Source organism: Cotesia glomerata, linkage group LG4 (genome assembly GCF_020080835.1).
Source record: "Cotesia glomerata isolate CgM1 linkage group LG4, MPM_Cglom_v2.3, whole genome shotgun sequence".
Taxonomy (NCBI): domain Eukaryota; kingdom Metazoa; phylum Arthropoda; class Insecta; order Hymenoptera; family Braconidae; genus Cotesia; species Cotesia glomerata.
Window position 1 is genome coordinate 4241084 of NC_058161.1, and position 12662 is coordinate 4253745.

At 24.5% G+C, this 12662-nt stretch overlaps 1 protein-coding gene across 4 annotated transcripts in view; it reads left to right on the plus strand.

Annotated features, from left to right (window-relative positions):
* LOC123263445 (solute carrier organic anion transporter family member 3A1) overlaps window positions 1–12177 on the plus strand; it is a 38596-nt gene extending 26419 nt beyond the window's left edge. For all 4 annotated transcript variants that reach the window (XM_044726220.1, XM_044726218.1, XM_044726219.1 and 1 more), the window contains 11 exons: window positions 1063–1168; window positions 3030–3246; window positions 3356–3499; window positions 3712–3927; window positions 5435–5542; window positions 5750–5986; window positions 8039–8581; window positions 8737–8914; window positions 10410–10598; window positions 11362–11513; window positions 11611–12177. In XM_044726220.1, coding sequence (XP_044582155.1) covers window positions 1063–1168; window positions 3030–3246; window positions 3356–3499; window positions 3712–3927; window positions 5435–5542; window positions 5750–5986; window positions 8039–8581; window positions 8737–8914; window positions 10410–10598; window positions 11362–11513; window positions 11611–11885 — 2365 coding nt within the window. In that variant the 3' untranslated portion in view covers window positions 11886–12177. The remainder of the gene's footprint in view (window positions 1–1062; window positions 1169–3029; window positions 3247–3355; window positions 3500–3711; window positions 3928–5434; window positions 5543–5749; window positions 5987–8038; window positions 8582–8736; window positions 8915–10409; window positions 10599–11361; window positions 11514–11610) is intronic.
* The last annotated feature ends 485 nt before the right edge of the window (window positions 12178–12662 follow it).

Below are 12662 nucleotides of genomic sequence, written 5' to 3' on the forward strand. Positions count from 1 at the left end.
ATCAAAAAGACATGTGGGTACTCAAATGAAAGCTCTTGATGAGTGTAACATCGGGATGAGCCTACATCTTTGAAAATATCAATAATTAAGAAATTATCCTGTATCTTGTGAACTATTGACATTTTTAAAGATATAAGCTCATCTCGATGTTACAATCATCAAGACCTTTTGTTTGAGTACCCACATCAATTTTTCATATATTTATATATATTATATATTATATATATGTAAATATGAAAAATATATCAAAAATACATGTGGGTACTCAAATGAAAGCTTTTGATGAGTGCAACATTGGGATAAGCTTATATCTTTATAATATATATTTATATATGAAAAATATATCAAAATTTGATATTTTATTAAATTAAAGAAAAAAAAAATTATTAAAAAAAATTGCATTTTTTCATTTTTAAACATTTTTTGGCCATCATTTGTTTGTTATAAATTTTTTTAAATAATTAAATATATGCTAAATTAATTTTTATTAAGAAATGACCTTGTATCTTGTGAACTATTGACATTTTTAAAGATATAAGCTCATCTCGACATTACGCTCATCGAGACCTTTCATTTGAGTACCCACTCATATATTTATATATTATATATATATATATATATATATATATATATATATATATATATATATATTAAAAATATATAAAATATGCATGTGGGTACTCAAATGAAAGCTCTTGATGAGTGTAACATCGGGATGAGCTTATTTCTTAAAAAATGTCAATAGTTAAGAAAGTACAGTACACTTTAACACAAATCATTATATAATTAAGCAAAATTTTATTTATTATAGTTTGCAACTCTCGGCAGCCACATAATGACTGTAGGTTGCTAGTATTTATTTTTTTTCACTTAGCTGATGAATTTTTCTAATCGATAATTCCAATAGCTTCTAATCAATTATTAATTATAATTTTAGTTAACAATTTTCATCAATATAACTTTTGATTAAATAGACTGTTGGGTAATAAGATAGCAGGTGTGGAATCGATAATAATTTATAATAATAATAATAAAATAACTTTTGATTGCACGTCGATGAAGAACGGAGAAAGAGCGACCGCAAACACCACCCATTAATCCAGACTCCAAAGACTGTGGTATATTAAGCTGTAGACCGGCCTTTATACAGAAGTTTGCTACGATAAAGGTAATTCACTTGTCGATTGTTAATATTCTATTATCTGTTGGAATTATTTATTTTTAACTTTATTCTGTGTTATGCAACCGAATAATGATATTTAATATTTATCTGGTATTAGAATAAAACCTGAGAATAAATGTTAAGGTTTATTATATATTAATTTACTTTACTACACTTATGAAAAAAAAAAAGTATTGAGCTAAAAATGAATAGTAGTAATATATAACTGTATCAAGGTCGTAGGGTTTAACGCACATATTAAAAAGAAAAATTATCCGTGGTATAGTTATTACTGAGTTACTATTATTCAGACAGAAAATCAATTTTGGTATGAATATATAAGTTTTAACTTTTTATAACAATTATTGTTCAAGACACTGTTTGAAATTTTTTATTTACAAAGAATATAATTTTTAGTATTGTTTTTTTTTATTTTAACTGTTTTCTTGTTTTATAAATAACTTCTATTGTTCTCATTATTGTTATTAAAATTTTTTAATGAAAAAATTAATTAAAAAATATTAAGTAACATCTTTGATTCAAAATCTTTCTGAATATTGATAAATCTTACATCAATGATAATAATTTTCTTTAAATTAAAAAACTTCAAATTAAAAAAAAAGCAATGGCTTAAAAATTTATCAATTTAATATATTTTTTAGAAAATTCCATAATTAACAATTAAAAAGAATTCTAATATATTTTTTAAAATCTAATAATAATAATTATAATTATAATTATAATAAAAATTTTCATATCTCTTAACAAATTATTAATCAATATTTGTTATTATTATTATTATTATTATTAAAATTTTTTAATGAAAAAATTCATTAAAAAATACGAAGTAACAATTTCGATTAAAAATCTTTCTAAATATTGATAAATCTTACATCAATCATAATAATTTTTTTAAAATTCAAAAACTCCAAATTAAAATAAAAGCAATGATTCAAAAAATTATCAATTTAATATATTTTATAAAAAATTCCATCATTAACAATTAAAAAAAATTCTAATGTATTTTTTAAAGTCTAATAATAATAATAAAAATTATCGTATTTCTTGAAAAATTTTTAGTCAATATTTGTTATTATTATTATTAAAATTTTTTAATAAAAAAATTCATTAAAAAATATTGAGTAACAATTTTGATTCAAAATCTTTTTAAATATTGATAAATCTTACATCAATCATAATTTTTTTTTAATTCAAAAACTCCAAATTAAAAAAAAGGCAATGACTAAAATAAAAAATTTATCAATTTAATATATTTTCTCAAAAATTCCATAATTAACAATTAAAAAAAAATTCTAATGTATTTCTTAAAGTCTAATAATAATAATAATAAAAATTTGCATATCTCTTAAAAAATTGTTATAATTTATTATTAAAATTTTTCAATGAAGAAATTCATTAAAAAATATTCAGTAACAATTTCGATTCAAAATCTTTCTAAACATTGATAAATCTCCCATCAATCATGATAATTTTTTTTAAATTCAAAAACTCCAAATTAAAAAAAAAAAGCAATGACTCAAAAATGTATCAATTTAATATATTTTCTCAAAAATTGCATAATTGACAATTAAAAAAAAAATTCTAATGTGTCTCTCAACGTCTAAAACTTAAACAATTAATTATTTATTATTCTAACTATAGTCCGGTCATAAATAAATTTTGAGACAGAGCAAAAAAACGGTTATTTAATTTTAAACATCAATGCAGTCTCAAAAATTCATTAAATCTTAATTAAAATTTTAACGTGATATTTTAAATTTTATACTAAAAATAAAATAAATGATTAATATCATCTTTATAATTATTTAATCACTTTATAATAATTCTAATTATAATTATTTAAAAGGTTTTCGTGTTTCTACTGTCATTCCTCGTCACAGTCCAGCAAGCACTAAGCTCAGGTTACATAAATTCAGTAATCACAACAATTGAAAAAAGATTTGAGATCCCATCAAGTTTATCAGGTCTCATTGCCAGTTCATATGAAATCGGGAATGTTATCACTGTTATATTCGTCAGCTATCTTGGTAGCCGCAGACATATACCTGTTTGGATTGCCATAGGTCAGTATCAATAATTATAATAATTACAATATTAGATAATAGCAATAAATAAAATAAATAAATTGAAAAAAAAAAAAAAAAAAAATATTTTTTAAATTATACAATTCAGGTGCAGTGATAATGGGACTCGGTTCAATGATCTTCATGATACCCCACTTTGTTGCGGAGCCCAACTTGACGACAGCATCTAACAACTCCAGTTCTGATAACATTTGCCGTGTAGTATCTCTGCGTGAGCAAGATATGGGACTGGGTAATTATTTGCTCTTGACTTATGTGTTATATCATCTTTAATTATAATGATTGATTTATTTAGTTCACTGGAACTATTTACTTAAAATTTTAATTTTATTTTTCATTACATAATCTAATTACTAATAAGACTAAACAAATAGTTTGTTTATTTATTTATTTATAAATTATAGTTGTAAAATAAATAGAATTTAATTTATAAAAATTATTTAGGTCGACTTTCATCGGGGTTATCATCACCACCACTGGCACCACACAATAATTTACGTGGTGACAATTGTATTCAAGGCTCGCCATCAACTGCCGGGCCTGTTATGCTCTTTGTGCTGGCGCAGCTACTGCTTGGTTGCGGTGGTTCGCCTCTCTTTACACTTGGTACTACTTACATAGACGACCACGTCAGACCAGAAAGTGCTTCTTTGTATATCGGTAATCAGATGACGCTTTTTTTTTATTGGATTTTACTTTTACGACGCCTTTTTTATAGTCACGTTTTTATTTTTCTTCTTTACTCGTATATTATACTCTATACTTAGATTTATTATTACGTTGCGAAAGTATACATGTTAGAGATGAAGGATAATATGAATATAAATCAAAAGAAAAATTTATAAGTTTAAAATTTTAATAATGGTTAATTTAACAAATAATTTATTTTATTGTAAAAAACAATTTTTTTCTGATAAATAAGTATTTAGGCTGCATTCGAAAATGCTCTATCTCTAGATACATAATTAAAAAATAACCTTGTATCTCGTGAACTATTGACATTTTTAAAGATATAAGCTCATCCCGATGTTACACTCATCAAGACCTTTCATTTGAGTACCCACATGCATTTTTGATATATTTTTCATGTATACATATATATAATATATATAAATATATAAAAAATTGATGTGGGTACTCAAATGAAAGCTTTCGATAAGTGTAACATAGGGATGAGCTTATATCTTTAAAAATGTCAATATTTAAAAAATTACCTTTTATCTGGTGAAATATTGACATTTTTAATGATATAAGCTCACCCCGACATTACATTCATCAAGACCTTTCATTTAAGTAGCCACATCAATTTTTCATCTACTTATATATTATATATAACACATATATATATAAATATATGAAAAATTGATGTAGGTACTCAAATGAAAGCTCTTGATGAGTGTAACATCAGAATAAGCTTATATCTTTAAAAATGTCAATATTTAAGAAATTACTTTTATCTTATGAAATATTGACATTTTTAATGATATAAGCTCACCCCGAAATTATACTCTTCGAGACCTTTCATTTGAGTACCCACATCAATTTTTTCATATATTTATATATATTATATATATGTATATATGAAAAATATATCAAAAATTGATGTGGATACTCAAATGAAAGCTCTTGCTGAGTGTAACATCGGGATGAGCTTATATCTTTAAAAACGTCAATAGTTAAAAAATTACAGTGCAATTTAACAAAAGTCATTATTTAATAAAGCAAAATTTTATTTATTTATAGTTCTTAAGTCACGGCGGACACATAGTAACTGCAAGATTGCTAGTTATTCTTATTTTAAAATTATGAAAATTAATTAAAAGTTTTTTTTTTTAATTTATTAAAAAAATTTCTAGTGTAATTAAAAATCAAAAGCGTTAGACTGTTATATGTTACTCAATTGAAAGGACAATATTTATTATCATTTATATAATGTATGTTTAACTTGTAAAATTATTATTTTTTATTTTGATGATTTTTATCAAGATACTACTATAAAATTATTATACTCTAATATTAGTCTTTATAAATTTGAAAGTTTAATAATTAAAAACAGTTTTAAATTTTATTAAAAATATTTACAAAATTCAATTTGAAAATTTTACAAGTCAAAAACTTATTTTTAAATAAAAATAAAAGTGTTATAACTATAAATAATATTTTTCAGGATGTATGTACAGTATGGCAGCATTTGGACCAGTCTTAGGATTCCTATTAGGTGCATACCTTCTCTCCTTTCACATGGATTCATTTTCAGCTAATATAATTAGCATAGGTATTTAATAAAAAGCATTTATTATAAATAAATTTAATATTAAGGATATCTTCCCATGCAAATTAAAATATCATTTAACCAAAAAATGAAATTAAAGGTAGTAATAAAAATTCCTCGAGTCGGTGAATCTTCAAAGGGGTTACTGAGAGGATATCCTTAATGGCATTACTTAGTCTTTAAGAAACTAATTATAATAATATCTCCTAGATCCCGGCGATCACAGATGGGTCGGAATGTGGTGGGGTGGATTTTTATTATGCGGTCTTTTACTTATTCTCGTGGCAATACCATTCTTCAGTTTTCCCAAGACTCTTCAGCACGAGAAAGAGAAGATTAAGATCATCGAGAAGAACAAGTCGGCGATTGCTAAAGAAAAGGAAGCTAACAAAGATTTGAAAAAGGAAGTCAAAAATGACGACAGTGGCTACGGAAAAGATGTTAAAGGTAAAACCACTTTTCTTCTCTTTAATTTTATTAAATTAATTTAATTTAAGAGGTCATTCTGGTTCAAGTGCTCGAAAAAAATCCAACTTATCATTTTTTTACACAGAAATTATTATAGATATTTGTATAAAATTTATTCAGCTCAACAAATACACTTTTAAATTACACAAAAAAATATTAAAATTTATTTTTTTTTTATATTTTTATATGAATTAACAACGGATTCAATATATAAGTAGCGGAGATTAATATTTATCTAAATTATTAAGAGAATAAGCAAAATTTTGTGACTAGTGTATCTGAGGAGCTGATTTTCAAAAGGGTATCTTTTCGTATTTTAAAAGAGCAGTTTTTTGAACTTTTAAATATTAATTACTTCGAGAATTATAAAGATTTCTAAATGAAAATCTAATTGTAGCTTCATAACCGATAGCACTTTATAACTAAATTAAAAAAGTTCAATAAAAATATTTATAATTAAAGATAACCAGTTTTTTGTCTCGATAAATCAAAAATGAAAAGATACTCTTTTGAAACTCAACTCCTCATTTATATGATAAAATGGGTTTTTATGGTTAAATTTGGTATCGTTGGAAAAGTCTTGACTTGAATTTGTGCCTTTTCAAGGTTTCATATCATTCTAACCAATACTCAATTTATGATGATAAGTATTTAGGCTGCATTCGAAAATGCTCTATTTTTTTATACATAATTAAGAAATGACCTTGTATATTGTGAACTATTGACATTTTTAAAGATATAAGCTCATCCTGATGTTACACTCATCAAGACCTTTTATTTGAGTACCCATATCAAGTTTTCATATATTTATATATATTATATATATGTATATATGAAAAATATATCAAAATGCATGTGGGTACTCAAATGAAGGCTCTTGATGAGTGTAACATCGGGATGAGCTTATATCTTTAAAAATGTCAATAGTTAAGAAAGTACAGTGCAATTTAACATAGCTAAGAAATGACCTTGTATTCTTGTGAACTATTGACATTTTTAAAGAAATAAGCTCACTCCGACATTATACCCATCAAGAGCTTTCATTTGAGTACCCACATCAATTTTTCATATATTTATATATATCATATATATGTATATATGAAAAATATATCAAAATGCATGTGGGTACTCAAATGAAAGCTCTTGATGAGTGTAACATCGGAATGAGCATATATCTTTAAAAATGTCAATAGTTAAGAAAGTAAAGTGCAATTTAACATCATTAAGAAATTACCTTTTATCTTGTGAAATATTGACATTTTTAAAAATATAAGCTCATTTCGATGTTACACTCATTAAGAGCTTTCATTCAAGTACCCACATCAATTTTTCATATATTTATATATATTATATATATGTATATATGAAAAATATATCAAAAATGCATGTGGGTACTCAAATGAAAGCTCTTGATGAGTGTAACATCGGGATGAGCTTATATCTTTAAAAACGTCAATAGTTAAGAAAATACACTGCAATTTAACAAAAGTCATTATTTAATAAAGCAAAATTTTATTTATTTATTGTTCATAAGTCACGGCAGTCACATAATTACTACAAGGTTGCTAGTTCATAAATAATAAAATTATAGAGATTAAAAAAAACTGAAAAATGAGAATTTTTTTCACAGTTTTTAGTCCTAAAAAAATAGTAAAAATTAAAATTTTGATTTGGTTGTAGCTGATGCAATAGCTACTACTATGTAGGATATGTGGTTTAAATTTATCAAGATCGGGTCAGTGGTTCCATCAAAAAATCATAATTCTGAGATAAACGCGTTTAAAGTTTTGTTTAATTAAAAAAAAAAATTTCAGCTTTTTAAAAAATTTCATTTTCTTCTCCTCGAACATTCACATAAAATTAAATTAAATAATATAGTTACCGTTGTTCGATCACTTAAAAAGTTTACAACAATACTTTCAGATAAATGTACTTTAAAAAAAAGGAAAAAAAAAAAGTTACAAACCAGCATGACCTTTTAATTGAAAATAAAATACGGAGTCTTAATAACACAACATTGTTATATTCCAGACATTCCTCGGAGCATGTGGCGGCTTGTTTGCAATCCCGTGTACGTGGTAACATGCCTAGGAGCCTGTATGGAGTTAGTTATTGTCTCGGGTTTTGTGGTTTTTCTGCCGAAATATCTCGAGACCCAGTTTAGCTTGGGCAAAAGCCAAGCGAGTATATTCACCGGTTCGATAGCAATACCGGGTGCTTGTATTGGTATATTTTTCGGCGGGTGTCTGTTAAAACGTCTGGAATTAAGGCCAAAAGGCGCGGTACAGTTTGTACTGGTATCAAATATCATATGTTTAACTTGTTATGGATTATTATTTTTCCTCGGATGCGACAATGTCAAAATGGCAGGAACAACAATACCATATTTCAATAGCAGTACAAAAGGCCCTGAGCCATTTCAGGTTAATCTCACTGCCTCATGCAATTTTGGATGTGAGTGTCGTATGAATGACGTCGAACCTGTTTGTGGTAATAATGGTCTCACGTACTTCAGCCCTTGTCACGCTGGTTGCACTGACTTTAGCTCTAAGTCTAATTTTACTAATTGTGCTTGTAAGTATTTTTTTTTTTTTTTTTTATTAATTAATTAATATCTCTATTAAAAATTTTTTATTTTATTTTGTAATAAATCTCATATAAGTTTCTATCAAATTAATTAATAATTTTTAGTTAATAATTAATTAAATTAATAATTAATAATTTTAAAGGTATACACGGAAACTTAGCAATGCCAAGATTACCAGCCGAAGTAACAGCAATTCCTGTTGCTACATCTGGACCCTGTACATCACCTTGTAAAACAATATTTCCGTTTCTCATTTTATTATTTTTCATGACATTCGTTGTAGCTGTTACACAGATGCCACTGTTGATGATTGTATTGCGGTAAGTATTTTTTTTTTTTAATTATTAATGACAGAATAATAAATCTTTTAAACAATCTAAATGGTAAAGTGGAATTTTACGGTCGCATTTATTTATTTATATTTATTTTATATTTATTCATATTTATTTTTATTTATTTATTTATATCGACGTTCTAATTAGCAAATTGTTTAACTCCATTTTAGAGAATCTTCCTTTTGTATGAAAAAACAATTACTTCAAAAATTTAATATCACTTTAAAAAACCATTTAATATCTAATAAAGGTATAATATTTTGGTTTGGATCATTCAAATAATTTATAATTGGACTATTACTGTATTAAAATGCTAAAAAATCACCCTTTAAAAAATAAAGAGTTAGACCAAATTGCCGTTGCTAATTAGACCGTCGATATATAACATACGTCGATCAGTCTATACATCAAAATTAATATAGTAAATAAGAGAAAAATTATATGAGAATAATACGGCTGCCCAACTTTAAAATACAGTAACTAAAAAATTTTTATACCTGATTTTTTTTAGTATTGCTGCATTTCTTATAATTTTTAGACTTTAATTTCAAGTATTTTTTCTTAAAAATATTTATATTCAAGTATTTTCTATTCATAAATAAAATTTTTTATCAATTAGGCGCGCAAACTTTTTTTTAGTAAGAAAAGTTTTTTAAAATCTTAAAATTGTGAGTTACTGTGTTTTGAAATTGGGCAGCCGAGTAGAATACAGAGTATAGAGACAGAGACTGAGACAGATCGGCCAATTATATTATCCAATTAACTCTGGATACACTAACAAAAAAATTAACTTGACTCAAGAGCCAAAATCTTGAACCAAGAATGCCATTTTGAAGAAAATGATTTTTTTGAGTCAAAAGAATAAATTCTTGAGTTAAGAAATTATTTTTGATCTAATAAAATATTCTTGTTTCAAGAATTTATTCTCTTTACTTAAATTAAGAAAATCATTTTCTTCAAAATATTATTCTTGGTTCAAGATTTTAGCTGTTGAGTCAAGTTAATTTTTTTATCAATGTATAAATGATTGGAGTGTCCCGTTGAAGAAGTATTTATGTCAAATATTAAAAAACAATTACTCATTTACGTATAAATTATACAATATTTTTATAAAAATTAATTTAGCAGATATTTAATAATTTTTAGAAATTTTTAACAAATAAATTATTGCAAAAAACATTATAAAAAAAAAATTGACATAAAGAAATTGTAAAAAATTAAAAATGCAATTTTTTTTTTAATAATCTTTGGGAAGAAATTTGTTGGTTAAAAAAAAAATTAAAAAATAGTCAAGTGACTGCTAACTTTAGTGTCATAATATTTTTTTCGTTTTTCTTTAATTAAATTCTAATTAATGTTATTTAATTTTATATATTTTCTTTTGATGTATATTGCCGTTAGGCGTATGTTGATATATAAATAAATAAATAAATTGATTAATAATAATAATACTAAATTAAATTTTAAATATTAATTACAGATCAGTGGGCGAAGAAGAAAGATCATTTGCACTGGGAATGCAATTTGTCATCTTCCGACTGTTTGGTTACATACCAGCGCCAATACTCTTCGGAAATTTAATAGACTCGACGTGTTTACTCTGGAAGAGTACTTGTGGTGAAAAGGGTGGTCGCTGTTTACTTTATGACATTGAACAATTTAGATATAGGTATTTTTATTTACTTCAATTTTTTTTATTTTATTTTTTTTTACATACACTGATAGAAAAATTACTTAACTCAAGAGAATAAATTTTTGAGACAAGAAAAATTTACTTAAATTAAGAATAATTTCTTGGTTCAAGAATTTATTATCTTGATTCAAGAAAATAATTTTCTTTAAAATGGTATTTTTGGTTCACGATTTTGGTCAAGTTAATTTTTTTTTATCAGTGTATACATATTTAAGTATACTTACAGCAAATTTTATATTAATCAAACAAATATTTTAAAAGTTATACTTATACTTATAAACTTTAATTACTTTTCTTTTTAAACTTAATGAGCAAATTTATCAAAAACATCTGATTATATGTCTCAAATTTTTATAAAATTTTCTTAATTATATTTTTTAATAATTAATCCAAGAATTAAAAATTTCGATAAATATTTTTTTTTATCAAAAATTCAAGTCTAAAATTTTCATGAAAAATCAAAAATTTCTTTTAAAAATTCAATTCATATTTTGTTAAAAAAAAATATTTTCATAATTTCTTCAATTAATAACTAAAAAAATTTTTTTACATTTTTTAATATTTATAATTTAAATTGAAAAAAAAAATTATTAAAGTAAATATGTATATAAATTTTCATATTAATTAATTTAAAGATCTCTTTAAAAAAAATTCTAAAATAGCTTTTTTTATACCTTCTAAGTGCAAATAATTTTGAATGTAAATTAATAAATAATAAATAACATATTAAAATTCACAGATACGTTGGACTGTGTGCTGGAATAAAAATTCTAGCATTAGCGTTATTTTTAGTCGACTGGTGGTTGGTGAGACGAAGGCACCAGCTTGAAGAGTCGCCTAAAGGATTAACCGTTAATGATATCGTCGGCTCTATTATTAGTCTTGACAAACGTAATTACAATTTTTTTATTCTATAAAAGCAATTTATTAAATTGAACTAGACAGCATGTTTAATATAAATATAATATTTAAATGTAAAATTATTTAGTGTTCGAAGAGAAGCCTCAGCATCTTAATTTAGCGGAGAATGATGCAATGACGCAGAACTCGACAGAGCACACACCGTCCTCGATCTCATCGCCAACCGAGCAAACAAAATCAACAAACTTAGAAGAAAGTGAGTCGACACACTTGACCCATGGCTCGACGGACACGACAAATCACTCGAAACTACTCGCCGATTTTTCAGACACCAGGCAAGATGACGACGTTGAATTTAGGCCTCTTAACAGTAAATTTGAATCTAACGACCGTCACGTTTAATGACGGTTTCGCTCTAGATACTAAACTAATTAATTAATTATTTTTTTTTTTTATTCAAATATTTGTGGCAAATTTTTCAATCAGCTTAAAATTAAGCTCGACATTTTTTTCTACATTTATTTATAAATTAATATTTTTATTTATCACAGTGTTTAGTCAGATTAATAAATACAGACACAATCTTAATATACATATCATCGTCACGTAGCCATTATTTTGAGCTTATTAATTTATTTGTCACAAATTAACGCTGACGTAGCGATTACATACCTATATATATATATATATATATATATATATATATATATATATATATATATATATATATATATATTAATTAAGACTCAATGCAATTTATTAAAGAGGTCTAATCGCTTTTATTTAAACTAAAATTTTCTCAAAAAATTTGTAATTAAAAATTTATTTTTAAGTATTTTACTAAAATTTATATTTTTTTTAAATGATATTTTAGAAATAACCCACAAAATTTTTAATGTTTTTCTATCCATATTTACAAACTTGCTCAATATTAATTAATTTTTTCATATATAACTTTATTTAGAAAAGGGAAAATTTATTATAAATAAAAAAAATCTTTTGAATTTAAGGGGGATAGCCACTGTGAGGATTGAAAAAATAGGGAATTTTTTTGACTGGGATAATAAAGGAATTTGGGGATCGGGTTTTTTTTGTTTTATAAAGTATACATTGAAGATAATTCTCCTAAATTTTTATTAAAAAATATCATGTTACAAAGTTATAAAGATTTTTGTGGAG